The 22,818-nt window shown below is 31.2% G+C and overlaps 1 protein-coding gene across 1 annotated transcript in view; it reads left to right on the top strand.

Annotated features, from left to right (window-relative positions):
• Positions 1-22,818, top strand: part of LOC137929738 (GTPase-activating Rap/Ran-GAP domain-like protein 3) — an 84,502-nt gene that overhangs the window by 51,345 nt on the left and 10,339 nt on the right. The window contains exons 3-9 of the mRNA XM_068772810.1: positions 11,576-11,668; positions 11,886-11,967; positions 19,144-19,247; positions 20,218-20,349; positions 21,500-21,626; positions 21,706-21,804; positions 22,663-22,766. Of these exons, the coding sequence (XP_068628911.1) occupies positions 11,576-11,668; positions 11,886-11,967; positions 19,144-19,247; positions 20,218-20,349; positions 21,500-21,626; positions 21,706-21,804; positions 22,663-22,766 (741 nt within the window). The remainder of the gene's footprint in view (positions 1-11,575; positions 11,669-11,885; positions 11,968-19,143; positions 19,248-20,217; positions 20,350-21,499; positions 21,627-21,705; positions 21,805-22,662; positions 22,767-22,818) is intronic.

Raw genomic sequence — 22,818 nt, 5'->3', positions numbered from 1 at the left:
TGGACTGCAAAAATGATTATGATAAAACCTTATAATTTGCAAAACTTCAGCTGTTAATGTAAAAATAATTATACAAACAACTATTATTTTATGCCGCTATTCCAAGTGTTCATTAAAATAAGTGCACTTAATTCTCGAAGCAAAGAAAAGTCGACGTCGAGTAATTAACGACTGTTGTTATTACTATACCGTATTCGCCGGACAAAGCTAATACAAAAAATGCATAGCACCTCTTATTGGTTACTTTTTTTGACATGACTTACACTGTTGCTCAAGTGATTAGTTAGTAATAACGAAATTAGTGTGGACATTTTCACTTCTTCCGATATTGACTGTTCCTTGATTATATATAGATATATACTTGAATTGTTTTTAGGCTGTTTCATTGAACAACGCTGGCAAATACATCAATGAAATAAAACTTAAGAATATAATTAAGAAATAGACTCAAGGCAAATAAAGGTATGTGTTTTAGTAGCATAGACAACAGTGGCACGTAGACAAGCCTAAATATGATTAAAATAATTGCTGCATAAACAAATTTTTAATTTTCTTAACAATTGCTGACGGGCACCATGCGCATTAACTCAGTCGAACCAAAACGTATAAAAGGAACATTTTTAACAAAATTATGCGTAGCACCAAAGTTATGAGTTTATTACTTTGTTCACTTCTTTTATTTTTACCGAAAAATATGTACGAAATAAATGTGTATACTACCTACAATCGATACAGGTTAAAACACGTTAAATAGTGTGACAGTAAGTACTCCATAAAATTGGTCTTATCCCATTTTTATGTACCCCTAAAACCTTTTTTCCTTATTTTTGCCGTGGACGTTAAATCTTTGAACAAGGAACTAATGCAATTTTCGTATAATGTTAAATCAATGTAAATTTACTGAGAATTTTATATTACCACTAAAAATATTTAAAAAGTTGACTGACAAGGGTTGAACTAGATCCAGGGGTCATGTCCTGTCTTAATAATTTTATAAGACCTATGTCCTGAATTCTATTAAGTCATAAAAAGAACACGTAACTAGATAGAAAAACAAAACTGGTTTTACAATTTTAAATAACTTACATTTAATAAAAAATGTATAATGTACAATACATTACAGATATACAAAGTAATGTTTTTACTTACTAAGGAAGAAATTATTATTGAAAATGTAGGCCGTGATGAATTTCCATATTTAAAATTAAGAAAAATAATTAGTAATTAATCAATATCTGTGCTGGTGATATTATTATTTTATATAGATAAGAAAAGTAACATAGTAAAAATTTGTGTGTATTTTAAATATTATTTTAACACCCATGATTTTCTTACACAAAATTTGCATATTACTAGTAATATGATAGTTTACAATGACACAAATAGTTGAAAAATAATCAATACAACTAACTAGCTGCTTTAAATAATAATCATTATAAAACTGTAGCAAACATTAATTACGATATTAAATTATTGATTGCCTAATTTAATAAAAGACATTTTAGATTTGACACGTGTACAATTTTTTATACAAATATTAGAATTCTTAATGGAACTATTTACCACTGATGCGTTCTAAATAAAGTTGAACCGGAAACTTATCTAATGACCTGTGCGAAATAGATTGGATGCTGGACGTACACAAAGGGATTAAGAAAAACCAACATCGATTTCTGCTAAGGGGCTCTGCCATTTGATCACAGTCACTGAATTCCAATTATAGATAATTTAAAATTTATACTTTTATGTTCTGTTTATTTAATCGTAAGCTGTAAACTCCACAAGCCGTTGTTATATACAGGTTCGTTGTTTATACGTGTAAAAGATTTATAGGGGCGTATAGCTCATTTACTGTCAAATAAATTACAGAAATATAGATAATGTAATAATAATATAATAGGAAAAACATTTTCAAAATATGGATCATTACAAATTTAAATTAATCATTGTATACTATTTGACTCTGCAGATTTAGTTCAGCCAAAAGCTTATTATTATTAGCTTGTCATAATTTATATAACATATTTAAGAGTGATCAATTTACACAGGCAGATTGGAAACGTGTTTAAAAGGTTTAAATCTTTTTCCTGACAAATTCACATTCACGTCATTAAAACTTTCATCGCTAAGCCTAATCACCGGATAAACTTTTCTATTGCAATATCGCACACCATTCGTTTATCACCTTCGTATTTATAGGATTCACTAACCTTGTAAATACCATGGGTATCAAGCATGTAGAGATACAAAACTACCTCTAGCTACTGATGGGCAGTAACCCTGCCAAGATGGTCTATAGCAAAATAATTATTTGTTATTTAGTGCATTTAATAGTAATTTTTACGAAAACAAAAAGTGTAAATTAAATAAAATTTATGTTAAAAAATATATGGTAAAAACTTTCTCCATATTTTTAAATACAATTTTTCCTGAATGCCATCTAATTTTAATTAACATGCCTCGGGCACATCCTTAATAAGCTTTCATTTACGAGCAGCTGGCTAAATTCAATCTACACTCCCACTTATATAAAAGAAAAACAAAATGCTCGTCACGTGTACTGTCCATTTTAATAATTCAGGAGCTTGAATAAACCTTAGTACTTTTTCCTGTTTTATACATATCTGTGAATTGGATTTATGTGGAACCAATTTACTTAATTATTTAGAAGTTTTTTTCGCTGTACCTTGGCTCTGTGCTCATAAAAAAGTCCATATTACCGACCAGTATTTAAGCTCTGTAAATTAATTATAAAGGTTCTTCACTTACACAATAACACCTTGTTATCAAGCGATCATTAATTAACCTGTCGTAAAATATGTTTAATAATAATGTGAAATTTTGGTATTAGTTTTTAAAATAAGGGCAGTATATGATATTCATTTTCGATAAATATGCGGATAAATATAATATATATTTAATATTTAAAAAATTATCAGTAGTCGAAAGAGTGAAATAACAAATTCTACGGTACGATTCTTGGTAAATACTGTTTTTTGTATAAATAATTTCAACCAGATTTTTTAAACGTAATTATTTTTTTTCTTACTAGAACTGTTTTAGCCGCAAAAAGAACTTCCCGTATTAATTTTGCTGACAATTTCATGTTACATGATTCATCAGGAGAGATGAAAATTCAGTGAGGTTTTAAAATGAGCTTTAAGCGATTGTCGTTTATAAGCTACGTTAACGACACCTAACGTTGAGAGGGCCATATAATATTTTGCCACAGTGATTATGAAGAGATTATTATTCGAACAATTACGTAATTAAATAAAAAACGAAATATTATTTTAATAATACGGTGGTTATAACACCACGTGTAGGCCGGCGCTACTTAAATTACGTTTATATGTAGCGCAAAATTCAGATATTTTAAAGCAGTTAGTTTTTTTGAACAATGACTTAGATCTAAAGCGTCGGGGTCACCAGTAAAGCGTTAGTGTCTTATTAAAAGACGTTTGTAACACTTTATCAATTTATTTAACACACAAACAAATTTTTATTAGCGCTTGATTGCGAGCAAAAAGGACGTGCATTCGTAGTAGGACTCTGGGGCGCAATGTGCTCTGCGACCGAGTGAAAGCGGGCAATAGAACAAAGGCGCAAAAGAAACAAAAGAAACAAAAGTAACAAAAGGTCTGCGCCCGCGTCTCCGGTGCGTGCATGTGCTCGCTGCACTAATTCGGCACACTAAGTTCGCCCGTCGGCTACGCTCGCCCACAAAATCTTACACCTATTATTCACTCAGACATCACATCAGTGTATATACGACTCCCACAGATCTTAGGTCGTCGATTTGATTCCTGCTATACAATCTCATATGATTCACACTTTGCACATTAATTATATGGCATTCCATACAGAGGGTGGGCAGCAGCGTTCTCTGCATACCCCAATACCACTCTGCGCCAACCTGCCTACCATGCGTGATGGTTATAATATAATTTTCCATAAATATGGGGCGTCTACCCACTGCTCGCTTCTTTAAAGATATGGGCCGAATTGACGAATTTATCCTAAAGTTTACAGATTCATTTCTGTAAATTTTCTAAAGATGATACATAAGATATATATAGTCAGAAAAAATCATCACCAATGTACCACTGAGTAAGGATTAAAAATCAATGGTTACTTGTTTACACCGCATAACTTTCTGTAGGCAAAATCATTTGTTAAAAATTGTAACTGTACTATTTTCATTTAAATCGATTTGTATAGTAAATCTTTCATAACATTTACTATCACTCTTGCACAGAAATCGGTAAACAGTAAATGTATTCATAAAATTAATGATCCAAATCATATTTTATCCAGTTTTCCGATGGTAATGACTATATATTTCACTTAATTAAATTTAAGAAGCTCTCTTAAAAATTTCAGTTTAACACACAATATATTTACATAAATAATTAAAAACTAACTTTTTTGTAAATATTTCAGAACTTATTTACTTAAAGGCCCTTATTTTCTTTCAGTACTTGTTATTTATTAACCAAAATTATATGATTATTTCCTTATCAGTTGTTTAAACATTTCGATTCCAATTACGAGGATATCTTTCAAATAGCATAAGTCAACAATATTAAAAAAAAACATTTGCCTTGTTTTGTAATTTCTTTGATGAAACTTTTTTTATGTAATCTACGTTTGCTGCTTGTAATAAACATAAAAACATTTGTATTCTATACATGAACCGTCCTTAAATAAATATCTTTAAAGTCAAAAATTAAGAAAAAACACTGTCTATTAAGAGTTAGTTCAACGAATAACGTTCTGAATTCTGTCTACGATCTTTTAACATCATGAATAAAAATTGAAAAATGCATGAGGAATATTTAATATCAGAAGACATGCCCTTTGTTGGTATGTTATTACGATTGGAATATTTGATTCTTGGAAAATGTTTATTATATCACAGCACACAGGACGTCTACTACTGGGCATAGACTTTACGACATAGAGACGTGGGCGAGCCACATAGCGCATAGAACAGATAACCGGAGAAAAACAAATGACCAAGTTTAGACTGTTGAACGCTGACGCTGGATGCAAGCCACTTCTCCGTTCGGAAATATCCGAATAAGATATATAATAATAGTACAATATTCTGATAATATTAGTACGAGTATATAATACATACATATGTATTGATCAAGCTACGCATAACGTCAACTGTAAGTCATAACGGCAATAGCGTTATTACTATTACCGCGTATGTATGTAACAAACTAGTATCATATATACCTTCAAATTGATCGCAAGTCGTTTCATTTCAAAATCAATACACAACTAGAAGTAAACCTGCACACGAACATGTGTTATAAAACTATATTATTCATATTATTTTCAGTACTTATTTTGGAAATGAATATTTGAAAACATAGGTCTTGTTATGGAAAATGCACATTAGTTACAGATCATCGTAATATCTCGTTTCTTCTAGACAGCAGTGCATGTATAGTTAAGTCAATATTTCATTCACATATCACATTGAAAAGGAAACGAGAGATACCATCTTTGATTTAAAGTCGACATTATGTTATAAAAATTAATAAGAACCCGACCCAATTTAATATTTTAATATCAAAAAAAGATACATACAATTTGGGTACTGCTACTTAGGCACTTAGTGATAAAAAGGTGTGTGTATACAATATATACAATACACCCACACACATATATATATACAGCTTTCCTTGTCGAGGAACACTTAATGTAAAAAAACTTTTAAAGTAGGCCGTGTACATTACATTGTTATTTATATTAATCATAATATTTCCGCGTCTATTATTAAAGCAGCAATGTATATCAAAAGGCATCAAAGACATTTTATTTTCTCACATACACTTAACGTTCGTCGTTACATCAATGGAGTACATACCCAGCTTGATATGTACCGCATACCACGCGTTATATTTGACAACATAAATCGTGTCACAACAAAAAGCGTTCGCGTGACTAAATATTATGAAACACGGTATAGCACATTCTTTTTAGACCAGCCGCTACATGTTCGGTTTTTTATAGCAATATTTTTAAAGCGTTTTGTATTCGTTCCAAAAAATCGAAATATTAAATTAATTTAGAAAATCCTTTCAACATTGTACTGTTACAATGTAAATTATATATTCATTCTTTTCTTTTAAACATAGTGCCAGTATTATCACTTTATGAGTCGTTTTACAATAATACAGCTATTTTACATACAAGATAATTGATTAACACTGTAGAAGTTTTAAAAGGTGCATGACTCATTTGTCAAGAAAATGCTGTAAAGCTTTTACATCTATTTGCAATCATCCTGTGTAAATTGATCACTTTGAAAAATTTTACATAAAGTAATTTATTTCCATCGTATTTTCTAATGTGAATCGCCAATAACTTCTGACAGTACAAAGTATGCAGCGATAGATAGTAAACAATCAATTTAAATTCGTTGTAATCCGAATTTTGAAATTGCTTGATTGAATGCTTCATCTTACTTTATTATCATTACATTATATTTTATCTGTGAAACCATTGATATTTTACAGGTGTATACATTAATTAACGAAAAATGAGTTATACATTCGCCCTATTAATGATTTTAATCTTATTTTTACACTTTATTGTAAACCATTAGGTTAGGTTAATGGAAATACATCTGAAAGAAAATGTAACAAAAAATAGATAATAGCTAAAAATTAAACATAAATTGTTTACAAAGGTATAACAGGCGGTCTTACCGCACAAGAGGATATCTACCAGACAACCCTGTATATTATAGATTCGAAATCTTATATCATCATGTAAAATAAATATTTTCATTTATTTCTCTTTTACGTTTTCAATTTTTCCGGATTATGTGTATATACTTCATTCTCGCGACTGAGTAATAATACTTGACTTATATTTTTTATGACTCGTTTAGTCAATGTTACGTATATATTTTACAGCCTCATTTACCTGAAATATTAACAAAACTGAAATCAACGACTACATGCCTAACGTAATGAATATCTGCCAATATGAGGTAATAATAATAAATCACAACTAGTATGCTTACACCACTTTTGTTACAGTAATTATACTTACTGGAATTTTGTGTGATTTAATGTATTAGTTTTTTATATTAACTTACAAAGATTAAAAAATCTTCAGCTTCATCCTAAAACACTTAAAAGAAACATAATGAATGCGTTTTATTAATGTCAATCAGAAAAAAATATTATACAGGGCAATTATATATAGGTGCAATAGCTTTAAAGGGGTGAATATATAGCTCATTTCTCAGCAATAAGCTTTAAAGCTCTCACACCGATAACTAATTACCGTGTGTAAAGAACTCGATGCCATTCCGAAATGTTACATCAAAATTTCGTATTACTTTTATATACAAGGTTATAACTATTTGTACATTTTTTTTACACTTGTAGTTAATATAGACATGACTTTGGATAATTTACACTAACCTCTAATTTCATTTACAAAGCAAAGTGTCACATTAAAAAAAGGAATGTATTCGAATAACGCTAATCCAACTCGAAAGAATAAACAAAAAGATATGAAATAATGAAAAGGTCGGATGACTACGCTGATTACTTCGTTAGGCCAGGTCAAACAAATCAATCAACATCGAATGACATAGACGACAAAGGGCCGCCATTATGCGAATGTATACATCAGTAACACACGAACAATTAACCTCCGTTCAAGGATTAGTATAAAACCAAGCTTTTCTCTTTTCAATTTGGAAAAATCTAATACAGTGCTTCAAGCTTAAGCCGCTTGTAATCTAATCTTACGCAACGCTTGGACTAACCTTTGTTAATCTATTCCTTATTATATTTTTCTTGTATATTATTTTTGATATCATCTTACAGACCTTTTTTACAGAGCACTATTGATGAATATGATAGACATATTCAAATCTCAGAAATAATTATTTTAAAATAATTATTGTTTATTTATTATCTCTTAGTAATACGAAATATCATTCATGATAGATTTTTCCATGTAACTAAGATTTTTTTGTCCAATTATACTATATTAAGCTGTTGGTGGCAAGGTGAAAATAAAACAGCAACTCGGCAACAGAAGAAAAATATATTTAAATCACAAGGGTAGTGGGCAGAAGGCCTGGTGATTTTAAGCAGCCACACGGTCTCCCAGGGCTGGTATCGCGGCAGCAGGTTGAGAGCAGGGAGCGCCGGTAGTTGGCACGAAGAGATACAACCTCGATCACCGAAGGTTATCTTAAGTATAAAACTCGCCCCTGTGAATAAATTTCACAGTTATATATATATATATATATATATATATATATATATATATATATATATATACTCATACATACATATATATACATATATATATACATATATATATAAAAAATGTCCAATTAGCTCCGCTGGAAGTAAACCCCAAGATGGCTTGCGCTGAAGGAAGGGAAGAAACTGAAAGCAATTGATGTGATTGTTTACTGTCAAAACGAAGTTACAGAATTTAAAACATTGTAAAACAAAATAGATAAGATAAACAAATTGAAAAATAATAATGAATACATAATGATGGAACTATGCACACGGACAAAATGTTGAGCTATGACTTATAGCTAGAGGCTACTTAGTATTAATGTTTTTATAATATTTGTTCAATACTTACCCATTTGGGGTGCAAGGCGATATAAAGATTGTGGCGTGAATTTATTGATGATCCCAGAATGAAAAGAGCCAAGACGATAATTTATAACTTAAATTCGAATTGGCCCCGGCGCGTGAGACGTCACGTAGCTGGTGAACGCCACCGACACAAAGTGAGCGCGTTGGTGCGTAAGACGTCACCTAGCTAGTGAACGCGACCGAGGGCAGGGATTTTTCCCGGGGCAATGGATGTAAACTGCTGTGGCTGGAGCGCGGACGTATTGGAATGTTTGTTATAAAAACAAAGGTCCACTGAACCGATAGCACGCTTCCACGATCCCACGCAACTTGAAATGTACCGTGCCCCGCCAAGTGTTCAACAAATTTTTTATTGTATTGCAATTTATGTGACATTTCTCGTGTTTATATATTTTTTTTTGTTAAAATTTTAGCTAAGATGTATGGAACGTTAACATGCAACGTTACACAAAAAAGAATAGTAACACATATATCACACAAAATGTTAATTAATTTGTCGCGATTTCCTCGAAAATTCAACTCGTAAGAGTAACAATATATCTATATTATACTGTTATATGTATATAGGGATGTCCCTGACGTGGTAGTGACGTCCTCTAAGCCCGTCTTATTTCTATTTTTTATAACATTAAAATGTGTCGTATCAATAGATCTTACCGTTTCCTGAGAAAGAATTATACCGAAAGAACATATAACTAAAATAAATACGTACTATGACCAAGTCAACGAAATAAAAAGGTAGAGATGGGAGAGAGAGAGGTAATAGCGAAATCTTTCCACTAACCTACTGTAAGGGTTTAAGCCTAGTAGGATCGTTCAAAATTTAGTTATAAAGGCGAGAAGATGCAACTACACGGTAGATCGATGATGAATCCACTGAATGCTAAGATGTTACGTCTTATAGCAATAATAAAAATCAATACGATATGATTTATTCAAAACTTTTACTAATTTTTTACATCATTATCATCATTTCGGGTAACATAGGATGCCCACTGCTAAACATAAGACTACTCATAGCTAAAACATTTTACCGCAGCATCTATATCTATCTCCATATAGTAGTGGGCTAATATTCTATCGTCTGCTTTCAAGTTGCCTAGGGCCTTACTGAGTATTAATAACATCTTTTATATCACAATACTGCAATAAGAATTTAACAACTATGTAATTTAATAAGCCCCATAACGAATTAACTCATCGTGACAATAAAGATAGTAAAAGCTAAATGTATGCGACATATTTTTTTATATATTAGATATTTACAAAAGAAAGAACGCTCTATAGTTAAATCAATCTCTTTTATCGAAAACTACTTTATGTACCAAAATATTCATATGTTTATAGTGCTACCGAAACTGAGGTACCGCGTCTTAGGTATGCGCTCGGGAGGCAGTGAGGAAATATCGGTATTTATATTTATACGGGAGATTCTGCCGTCAGCGTTCACGGCGGTATATACTTCCTACCATATATACCCAAGGCGCGCTACTGCGATTTTGGTAGCACTAAAATTTAATATTTTTGTCGTTTTGTTTTGATAATTTTCATTCTTAAAAATATAATCATTATACTGAGACATATTGTTCGATCTAAAATCTTAATTAATGATATTAAATATTACGTAAAATATAATACATCACTGAGTCATATACTCGCCTTTTAACGAATAACAGGTCCTGCCCTATTTACAAGTAAGCTAATGGTCCCGGCCCTGTAATTAATTTAGGACAGCCCCGTTCGGCGCAGTTAAAACGATTTTATACGCACTCCTATTGTTTTACACTATATAACCATAAGTTACTGTTTGACATGCTCTGCTTTTCATTTTAGTTACATATTCTTTGAAACAAAATTTTTTTCAACTATTTGTGTAATTTGTGATAATCATAAAAATGTCAATATAAATAGAAAAGAAATATCGAAATCCATATAAAGTTTTTATCTATGGCAAATTTTTGCAATGTTATGAAGATTGCTTACCAGGAACGAGTTGTAATAAATTTAACCCAATACGACTGAGTCCCGGCTTCTCATTACATTTCAATTTCGTCTAATAGTTGAATCCTCAATATTAACGTTTTTCCTTATTACTTACTTTGCTTTGATTGTAAGATTTTTGCAAATCTACGATTCATATTGTGTTCTAAGAAATTTAAATTTCTCATTTATTTATATTATTATTTATAACCGACTATACAACAGGTGTAAGTATTAAAAAATTAATCCTATCCAAAAATTGATGATTTCCGAAAAAATGAATAACATTATTATAAAATAGTACGAAAATGCGTTATCAAATGTAGTGTTACGACGTATTAAAATTAATTATTGGTTACTATCTGTTCCTGTAGACGTTGTTCTGTCAGAAATTATTGGCCAGTTCCATTATGTACATTTCTACATTTTTATATTTAAATAAATAAGATCCTATAATAAATAAATGATTAGAGCCATTGTTATTTCTTATCATAAAGTCATTGAACTCTTTAAACACAAAAATATAGCGTTATTATAAATTGAAATATTCATAAAATAAACCTTTAGCATTCACTTACTGAAAGCTAGTAAGAAGAATCGAAAACAATCTTCGTCACACTGAACGTGTTTAACCATTTCATTATGGAGTTTTAGTTCACTAAAAACAAATATTTACTTACGAAGAAAGCTAAAGTCTGAAATTGAATGTAACAGAACAAAGTTAAACATCTGAAAGAATTATAACATTACTGGACATGTCTGTGAAAAAAAAAATTACAATACGGGATTAAAATGGAAAATAAAATACGTATTATTAATTTCTTAAAGATTTAAATTTTAAAAATTATCACATCTTTCTTTAAATTTTAATGAATCGCTATAACATTTCCACGGAAAACTCAAGTTTTGTGACTATATATGTTTTGTTATAGCTTTCGGCGTCCGGAGAAGGCTCCGGCGCGATGGACGCGATCGTTCGTCGCTATCGTCTGGAGAATGGTAATTCCCTCGGCGAAAAGGATGAGGTAAAAATAAACATTTTTCTTTATTCGAATAGTCTTTCATAATGTTGCATCAAAGCTTTAATCTTAAGCCATAGATAATCATCAATAAAGCTACATTTCCTTTTTGTAATTGTCAGGACATCATCAGGACCATCTAGCATTTTTCCTACATGCTTATGCTTATCAAAAATATTTGTACATAATAGAAATATATATTAAAATGTACGATTTCTTTCAGTTGTTTGGTCCACCGAGTGCGCCTGTACTTGAAAATCCCGAGTTTCAAACCCGATGGTACTTCAAATATTTTCTCGGAAAAAGTGAGTAAATTCATTGTATTCTACATTTTTACAAAAAAAAATAAATTCTTACTACATTTTTACAAAAAATTACTATGTATATGATATATCATACGTGATAGTTGTTGTTCATTAACATCATCTTTATTTCAGCCGTAGAACAGACCCTGATCATCCCCCATAGATTTCCAGTAAGTGGCTTGCCTTGTTAGAAGCCCCAGTTGCCTCTTGTGCTATGCTCTATGTGGCATGCCTTGAGGCATTGTTACTTCAACTTTTTAATCTGCTAATCTATCTTGATTGAAATTGGAAAAATGTCTCCTCCTTTCCAATTCAATCTCATAGTGAAACCCCGAGGATAGCTCTCTCCGTGACTCGTTAAGCGACTGTGAACTTGCCGATGACGGCAGAAGTGAGAAACCACGTTTCTGTACCGTATATCATTACTAGTAACATATATTGTTGACTCGTAACATAATTATTCTAATACATGGATATTTTATTTAACAGGATAATTTATTTAATAATTTAGATATAAAATTGCATTTAACTAAACGTAATAAGTGTAACGTAGTATGTTAAAAAATTTACAGTTATTAAACAGGTAAGTACCTAAATTGTGCTTTTTATACAAATGTAATGCATATAGTAGACCGCTTTGTAGTTATAATGTTTTCATAGTATCATCGCGTTCGATAATCTACCATAAAATGGTATAATAATAAATGTGTCTACGTAGCACACCATTTGCATTACAACACAATCAAGTAAATGGAACGCCGACTTGAAAAACTCCACTCACCCGTCTTAAAGAAACAGGTCTTTCCTTCCATAATACCATGAATAATTAATAGCTGTTTGAACAATACCTTATGTGTATATATTCCTCATATGAACAGGCTGATTTTATAAAGGAGGCAACAAAATGTATCTATGTAAAAAGTAAGAAATTAGAATTCAGAAATTTGTTAATATTAGAGTAGAAAATAATAAAATAATAATTTTCTCAGTATTCAATACATAATAAAATAACTTCGTAGATAAATATTATATTCAATACATGGAACGATCACTCCCATATGATGTAGGTTACAGGTAAAAAAATTTATTCATATTTAAATACAGTGTACAATTTCTTTTTCATTAAATTCCAAACAAGGTTAACCCTTGTCAGGTTAAAATTTAACCTTTAAAAAGGAGGACAAAGCGCTAGTGATATCACTTTAACCCAATTGACTTAAAAGACATACGTCCGTGTCTATAGTTAGATATTAGGTTACGAAGGAAACCGTTTGTTATTTTATGTGACATCCCATCGTTTCTTTTTACTGTCACCATTTGTAAAGCGTCGTTTCAAATTTGTAATTTATTTTTACTTTCTATTTTATGTTAAATTAAAACTTCTTACTCCGAATTAAGTTATTTTAATATAATAGTTCGCAAAAATTAATAAACTATAAGTTACTAGTAAAGATTCTTTTTTACTATACAGTATGATTAAGATCCACTCTCAACAGATTCTATTTTATTTTTTTGTCCTGTTGCGTCCTTTAAACATTATTATTATTCTCTACTTATTCCGCTGCGATTTAATACCATCTTTCTGAAATAATTAGTCTTTGATTTTATCGCGCTGGTTCTTTTTTATACCCCACAAGAATATAATGGTCTCTATATAATACCTAAAAAGGCGAAAAACCACTTCTTTTTTACCTTGTGATATAAGTTACATGAACGGGGATAGCCCAGCGTTGGAGGACTGAGAAGAACGTAGGTCTTGGGTTTGATACCCGGCATACAATCTTGGATAATTCACACTATTTACATTAATTATATAGAGTTGCCACTGCTCACAAACAAGTTTCCTGAGGATGAGCAGAGCAACGTCTTCTGCATACTGAAATACTAAACTGCGATCACCAACTCGACAACCAAGATACATAGATATGGCGTCTGAGGGATGAAATGTCGACGAATATATGTCATAAGTTTATTTTATTATTTCCAAAACTCATTGCCTTTAATGTTTGTTTGTTTTTTACTGAATCAAAGGCAAAATAAAACTAAAACTGAAGTAATACGTCAAAGAGCTTAGACACATTGTAGAATCGACAAACAAAATGGTTTTCTAATTTAACTTTTGAATTTGTACCGGAATATTTGCATATTATAACTAGTTGGAAAATAATATATATGTATGGAAATATAAACAGTTGTTCTTCTTGTTCTGATATTACTTCAATGTCATATTGATGCAATCGTCAAGAGTTTGATGCTACAAAGTTTAAAAAGTTTCTAGTTTAAAGACGAATATTAATGCCATGTTTTTAAACATGTTCTCAATTATTTACGAACAAACTGATAATTTAAGTATTCTAATATTCATATAATAAAATATACACAATAAGTTCTTCAAAAATAGGATAAAAAGACAGAGTTTGTTACTTTTTACCCCCATACTTTAAGTCGTATTCACATTCTTGAACAACGTGTGATTCCTGATTATAGTGTTCAAGAAATAAAATTTATTATATATAAAACGAGAAAAAAACATATAAACAAGACTAATAAAGTATGTGTATATATAATATATGTTTATGTAGTCTAAGTTATTCTAAGTACATAATATGATTAATATGCTTATGTTATTTAGGTAATCAAAGTCTCGAAGTTATAAATCACGTTTATATTAAAAAGTTTTGTAATAACGATTATACGACTTTCCAAGTTGAAAGAATAGGAGGGCTAAATCTTCTTTGTTGTATAACGATATTTGTTGTGATTCGATCAAAATACACGGCTTTAATATTTTCCAAAAAGACTTAAGAAGTGCCGAAATAAATAACTTAGAAACAAAGTACTTTCGATGATAAATTTTAAAAACGTAAACATGTAAAAATTTATAGAAAGATCTTAACTAATTTTACCAAAAAAAAGTTAATAATTATAATTTAGAATCCAATGTAAAAAATCATCATGTCTGCCGATAAAGGCAAAGAGCATAGGCCTCACGCAAAGATCGCCACGAAGACCGGTCTTGCACTGCCCGCATCCAGCTACTTTCTTTGATTTTTTCGAGGGCCCGACTAATGGGGCGGCCATCTGACGATGTGTCTACTGGCTCATGGTCGACACTTGAGAATCTTTCTGCCTCAACGGAACTAGGTTATACGAGCGTACCCGAGTATGCCCCGCTCATTGCTATGTCAGACGAGCAACTCTTCGATCTATAAAATAAATTAGTATGAAGAAATGAATGTCCGTTCCAAGTAGTAAAAAACGTAATTTCATTAACCAAAAGCATAGTTAATCTCAATATTTAGGTCCACTTCTAAACATAAACCTCTAAACGAGCAGATATTACCTAGATGAAGACAATCACAAAGAGAGAATTACTTGTCGTGGAAAACAATCAACTTGTACTTTACTTGAGTAAAAACGTGCCGGCTTTTCTATTATCTTGTATCATGAAATACAAAGGTAATATAAAAACACTCAATTTTAACTTACAGAGAAAATAAACAGACACTACATACTTATAATATGATTGAATATATAAATCACAAATATTCTGGTATAATAAAGTTCGTCGAATCAATAATCTAAGCTATTAATTACTGTATCGTTTCATAAACTTCTTACTTATTAAACAAACAAAATATAGATAATGATCGGCAATAATAAATAGCGTGTAGGCACTTTTTATATATTATATTATTCGTGTCAAAGTAAAATTTATTGTTTTAATAATAAGTTACACAACAAAAAGTTTAACGTAAATTTATAGTATTTAATAACTATTGTGGTTCGGATATTCCCCATAAATATAAGCAGGTTTACCTGGCACCCTACCCTATCAACAGCTTTTAGTTGGCGGCCTCCAATCAAAGACTTTCTCCTCAATAAATGTAACCAGCCCTTTTTCTTTTAACAACATCATTTAAAAAAGTAGGTCGATCACTTTGGTTCTTTATTGTTTCCTATCTACTGGAGAAAATCTATTGTAGATAAAGGATCCATTGGTGATCGAGCCAGACGGTTAACAACCTATGTTAGCAAAAGTAAGACCCAATTGTTGTATGTATTTTTTGTAAGAAATATTTGCTAACTTTATTTAAAACTTGGAGTTTCTTCATAACAATATAATAAGTTACGTTGCGCGTCTAATACCGGAGCTTAAAGGTAAATATAGTTTAAATATTTTAATTCTCTTTAATACTCTTCTCCAAAAATTGTTACATGAAACTCGTTTTATACAAAAATATCTTTGGTATAAAAAAAATATAGGAGCTCGAAGGACATTTTGATTGGTCATCAAAAGTATAATTTTGATTTGACGAAGAATAAAGAACAATACACAATCGTACGTGCATATATGTTTATCACTAAATTTTTATAAAGACGGACTTTAACACAAAAATAATCATTGAATTAAATAAAAACACAAATAACAAACAATATGAAAAAGTGGCGTAGTGAAACAGAAAAGGTTCTAAAGCGTTTTCCTCAATTAAAATGTTACTTTTATAAAAAATGATAATTGGATTAACTTGTGTTTTAAATTGCTATTAATTTTTTTTTGGAATCTGTAGCGAATTTCTTTTCAAACATTTTGACTCCGTCGTGTTGAATTTCTTTACTTAAATATAATTTACACAATTTTATTAGAATAAAAGAACTGTTTATCGGAGTTTAATATTCATTTATTTTATTTCAGATGTATAAAGACAATTTACAGATTGATTTACTTACCATTCATTACCATCAATATAAAATAAAACGTGTTTTCCTTGTCGATAAGACATAAAAATAAATCGGTCATAAATGCTGACCAAACCTTTCTTGCTTAACAAATTCTAGTAAACAAGCTACCTCCGGCGTTTCCGACAAAAACAAAGTACTCCGCATTCCAAAACGAACAACCGAGGAAGACTAACGATAAGTGAAATAGGGAAATGTAATTCTATTTACTATATAAACTGCGCGAAATTATCTAACCAGCAAATGTATATGACATTACCAAAGTATCTTCTGTTTACTCAGTTATACAGGATGATTATTTATAGGTCTAAAAGCATTAAAGAAGTGAAAGTATAGCTCATTCGCTGCCAATTAATGTATGGTACATCATGTCTAAAAGTCAATGGTTTCTCGAATAATAAGTAACGTAATGATAGTATATTAAAAAAAAGCATTTTCAAAATTCAGATTACTACATATTTAAATTAATCATTATTTACTAACTGACCTTGCAGACTGTATACCGCTAAAAGTTATTAGCCTTTAATAAATGTGACATATTATATTTCATAGTGAAAACTTTATACAGTATGATTAAAAATAGGTGTAAATGCTTTAATTCTTTTTGATAACAAATGTGTTAGACATGACTGCTTTGCGTTTACACCTATAACCAATCACCTTGTACATAACACTTTATCATAACAAAGATTCTGGATGCTGTTTTTACTTTGCTAGCTCGCTACGAAATATAATGTAAAAGCAAGTGTTTAATTGATTCAGTGTGACTATCGAGTTAAAATGATTAATGATGCTTCTAGTGCATTGTAGTAGAGAGGCTCGAACTTGTTTTCTCTGTATCTGCATCTGTATTGGAAATTATGCGTATTGGGAACAACCATTGAAATTGAAACTTTTTTATGTACTCAATCTAACTGACCCTTAGGCGCCTAAAGGGAGACTGACATGTGACAATTAGAGATATTTAATGGTGATGTAGACTATCGCTTGCTGTGTGTCTTGCTGTCTACACCAATAGGTGTAGAGACAAAAAAAATTTAGACAAATAAAAATTTAAGTATTTGTGCAAAAGAAGGGGAAATATTGGTACAATTACATCGATGTGATTATAATATTCGCCTAGAAGTTTTACTACAACCGTAAGCTGTACAGTCACTTAGGTCTGTTTGAGATGTTTAAAGATATCAGGAACGCCATTTTAGCGATTGTGAATATTAATAAAACTTAAAGAATAAAGTGTTGTGTGTCTTGTATATCAGGTAATATACCTACTCGACAATACTGAAGATTTATTCCAGATTCTGCATATGTAATGGGTAGATTGAAGTCATGAGTTATGTTCTTCTACAAAATGGGTCAGCCAAACAAGGCACAAGCTTCGGAAACGTTTGAATTTCTTACAACGAGCATTAGGCCTTTGATTATAGTTAATGACTTCGCTCTTATTGACATTTATTCATCCATTAATGGAACCAATCGCCTACAATTACCTGTGGTTTGAAGTTGCTCCTCGTTCAAAGAAAAAAAGACCGTTTTCGCTTGTTATTTTTGAAATTGTATATATTATTTAAAAATATTTTTTTTTTCATGTATAGTATTGTATATGAACGAATACATTTTTTTAAAATAGATCCATGATAATAACAGTTTATATTCACAACTACAGGCGGGATCGATTGTATACTATAGTAGATAAAAATGTTATTTATGTTATTTCCTCACAAATATGATCAACAATGTAAAGTGTTTCTACAAGGTCATCGCAACTTATGCAGAGACAATTTTCATCATAAGATGATGCTGAAAACTGAAACTATATTCTGCTGTGGCACATAAAGACAATTGTATCTGTACAAAATGTACGAACAAAATTATTTTGTGTTCTATTATAAATATAATAATATTTACAGTTTTCATTTTTTACTTATTATTTTTTAAACATTTTATTACCCTAGTCAATCTATCCGCTGCTTTTGTCTCACGCGTCAGCGATATGCTTGACCTACTCTAGCTGGAGCTTCATGGTTTATTTCTAAACTCCATAATTTGTGAGCATTAACATACCTTCATATTCGTCTGTATCTTTTACACTATGATTCTCAATGAAACATCACAATAATTTTATTGTATGTAATCATAGTTTCACTCCAGTGGGATAAATATCCCAGCATACGTTTAAGGATATTACTCGTATTGCAAATATAAAGCAACATTGTCTATATTGTATTTTTGTCATAGACACATCGAATATATTTGATTCACCTTTAACTGCAATCTATACCATGCAGCTCTTTTTACCATTTGCAAGTTCTCAAAGAATTCATTGTCCATTTAACTTTTTATTATATTTAGAAAGATTGTCTGTAATTAAAATTACAATAGTAATTAATTTTATATTTAATAAAGCAATTGTTGCACTATCACGTTTTATTACAGTGCACCAGAATTACATAGGAGTAGATGGATCGAGAGAACCGTATTTGCTGAGCGTCGTTCAAGAGGGAGCAGGACTTCTACGAGCGATATTATTTAACAAAATGGTGAGAAATTACGCCACATTCATCATCTTAATATCATCATCAGACCAGCCAATAGACGCCTAATGCACAGCACAGGTCTCCACCAAAAATGTCACACATCTTACGCTGCCCGCATCCAGCGACTTCCCAGGACCTTAACTTCAGACAAGCAATTATTTGGGCTACGTCGTTGACCTTAGTTCTTCTGCGCCTACCATCTCCTCATTTCTAAAACAATGAAGTGTGTATATTTAAGGTAACGTGGTGAGTATCATCTTAATCCACTCGCGTCTGAATTATTTGACACCGCCAAGTGCTACAACAATAAAGATACACACGTGTTTTAATTACCAGTGAAGCGTAGGTCTCCTGCACCTTTAAAATCTTCAGTTGCTTAACAAATCTGATTATGGTTTTGTAAGTGATTGCATATGAAAACATAATTTAAAAAAAAAATCATAACTAGGGAAGTATTTTCCGAACAATAAATACAATCTATTAATATCGCACAGAATAGATAACAGATGAGTATGTAGTTAGAATCTTATTTTTATCATGATCATCATTTCAGCAATAAGACATCCCCTTTTGGACTAAAGCCTCCCCCATGAATTACTTTTATAAGAAATCGAAGGTACATAAGATATTGCAAATTGCAAATTAAAATCTAGTACAGAGATAAACTCAGTTTCTGCCCGCCATCTTCAAACGAAAGATGATAATCACAATAATTATACAGTATTACAAATGAAGAATGATATGTTATTCTCATGTAAGCGCATCTTCAACAGTACACATTCTCTTATAATAAATTTCTAGCGAAAATATAAACCACACCATTTCAAACCGAGTACAGTAATTCTTTTGTTTTATTGCTTGGCGGCTGAACTAGGTACAGTTATGGTACCTGTTTATCTTGTTTTATATTAATAAAGCTAAATACCAGTAGAATTATTAGGAAAAAATACTAATTAAAAATATTTCACTCCAGGGTGCTCATAAAATATACCTACCAGCTAGTGCATGGAGCGGTGGTGGCGGGCAAACTCCCACAAGACCGACCGTAAAACAAATTTTAGCACAATTCACAGCGATGGAGAGACTCGACAAAGTTCCACGAGAAGTAAGGAATAAATAAAAACGTTTTAATCCCAAAATAGAAATAAGTCAATGATTAATAACAAACAAGGAAAGAAACTTCGATACAATGCCATTTCTATTTGCATAACGGAATAGTTTAATATTTGCTTCTATCACATCTTAAAAAATTGTAACTTCGATATTACTATAGCAATAACAATATAGCTTTAACGTATATGTATTCGTATGTAACGTATATGTATTCGAGAAGTACTCAAATACATGTTGTAGTGATAATATAATGTGATATAAATTAATAATGTGTTAATAGTATGAGGTTGTTGTCGCCTAAAGAATAATAGCAGTGTACCTGACGAGCTTTCATTCCTTCCATTCGACACGTTTCACGCAATTAACATTTGCATTCATGCATTTAATAGAACACCAGTGTACTGCATATTTTATATGAATTGTTGACATAGCAATCTAACATATACCAATGGAACTAAAAATAACTATCATGCATTAATTATCTATTTAAATATGAGATTACCACCCTGAACCACACAATATCTCCAATATGATGAGGATTAGAGATTTGAAATTTAGTAGAAATATTCCTTTCACCGAATAGGGGTCAGCTGGTCTATAGCGCTTGACAGCGACTTGAAATAAAATAATGCAGCAATTAATGTATAATTGAGTAAAAGTTTTAAATTATGTTGTTTATACATATAAACTTTAGCTATATTTACCTACAAGATTTTTTTAAAATAATAATTAAACGCTGTCGTGATACGTATACGTAGATCTCTCTCCCAACTACCTGCGCTCAGTAAACGGGAAAAATATGTTGTACACAAAACACCCTAACGAAACAAATTGGATATTATAAAAAAAATAATGATTTTTTTAAAGTACACTCACAAAAAATAGTCAAGTTTCTCGAAGCGGGCGGGAAATAGCTATTAACTCCATGTACGTATACGGAATATTCGCAAAAAATGGTTACATTTTGATTGTAACCAGAAAGTTAAATTTTGAATAAAATATGATTTTGGGCCTTAAAGTTTAATGGACCTATCTCAAAACAATGTAACAACAATGACGATCATTGTATATAAATCTGTAATATATTTCAGTCAACATTATAATAATTACAGCTTTTAAAATAATGATTCATGTTCATAAAGATTACGTGCCCGGAATTACAAAAGGACATTTTGCTGCTCGAAGAACAAGAGGGTTCAGTGAACTTCAAGATTGGGATTATGCTAATGAAACCTGGTCAAAAAACCGACGACGAAATGCTCTCTAACGGTAAAATTTTTCGCAAATGCTCCATGCACTTAAATGCTTTTATGAAAGGTAACACGTAAAAAGGCTACGCATATTTCAGAGAAAGGCAACGAAAAATGGGAACGATTCATCTCGCTACTGGGAGACAAAATTCGATTAAGAGGCTGGAATCGTTTCCGAGGAGGTCTCGACGTTAAAGGTAAAACGGGAACAGTTTTATTCAAACGCTTAAAACTAAATGTTGTACAATTTAAATCAATTATAGGAAAAGCTTTATGTACATCGGCTATATGTATATCTTCCTTGCGTATATACCCTCTTAGGAAAGTTTGGTGCGAATTATGTTACGCAATGACGTCTCTTAGGATCTATGTATTGCTTCGGTTGTTGTGGTATCGACATGGTTTGGACCTCGGAGTGCATATACATAATGACGATATTCATTTTATAGAATACAAATATTTTAACCAGATTTACTAACATAAACTACAAGAATACCATACAAGTTGATTAAAAATAATTGTTATTTAAATTTATAAATATAGAAAAAGTCTTGTTTATTGTATTATTTGACTTGGCTTGGGTTATTATGTCTCCCTGGTAGGACAAAGTGCGTTTACAATGCGTCATCATCCAGGTAGGTCTTGACCCTTGCTTTTTAACTTTACCTCTTCCCTATTTGTTTCGTCTCTGCTATTATTAGCCTATAGACACACACTGCAAGGCATAGGCTTTCCCCAAACATATCTGCTGGAGGATATACCATAATCTCCACGCATGACTGGCCGGTTAGCGATCTCAGTGTGGTATTATGGTACACAGAAGACGATGCTTCACATCCTCTGAAAATTTGATTTGTGAGCTGTAGCTATGCTATGTAATTAATGCGCAAAATGTTAATTTTATAACATTGTAAACCGTAAAATCGAACCCGCGACCAACGATCGCAAATTTCTGTCCTCTACCGTTCGCCTACCGCTGTTCGTATAATATTTATGTACTTGTTTGAGTAGTAATCTTTATTTAAATTATATTATAAAATAAAATTTATTTTTAGGTGACATGACAGGCAGTCACTCGATCTACACTATGCATCAGGGTCATGAAATAATGTTCCACATTTCAACAATGTTGCCTTTTTCGAAAGACAACAAGCAACAGGTAATTCGTATTTAATTGCATACTACGAATATGTGATTCATGTACTGGAAAT

The sequence above is a fragment of the Battus philenor genome, unplaced genomic scaffold (assembly GCF_028537555.1).
Source record: "Battus philenor isolate CCGP_79_NKW_IND1 unplaced genomic scaffold, ilBatPhil1.0.hap1 SCAF_5, whole genome shotgun sequence".
Classification (NCBI taxonomy): Eukaryota; Metazoa; Arthropoda; class Insecta; order Lepidoptera; family Papilionidae; genus Battus; species Battus philenor.
This window is presented reverse-complemented; position numbering and strand designations above follow the sequence as displayed.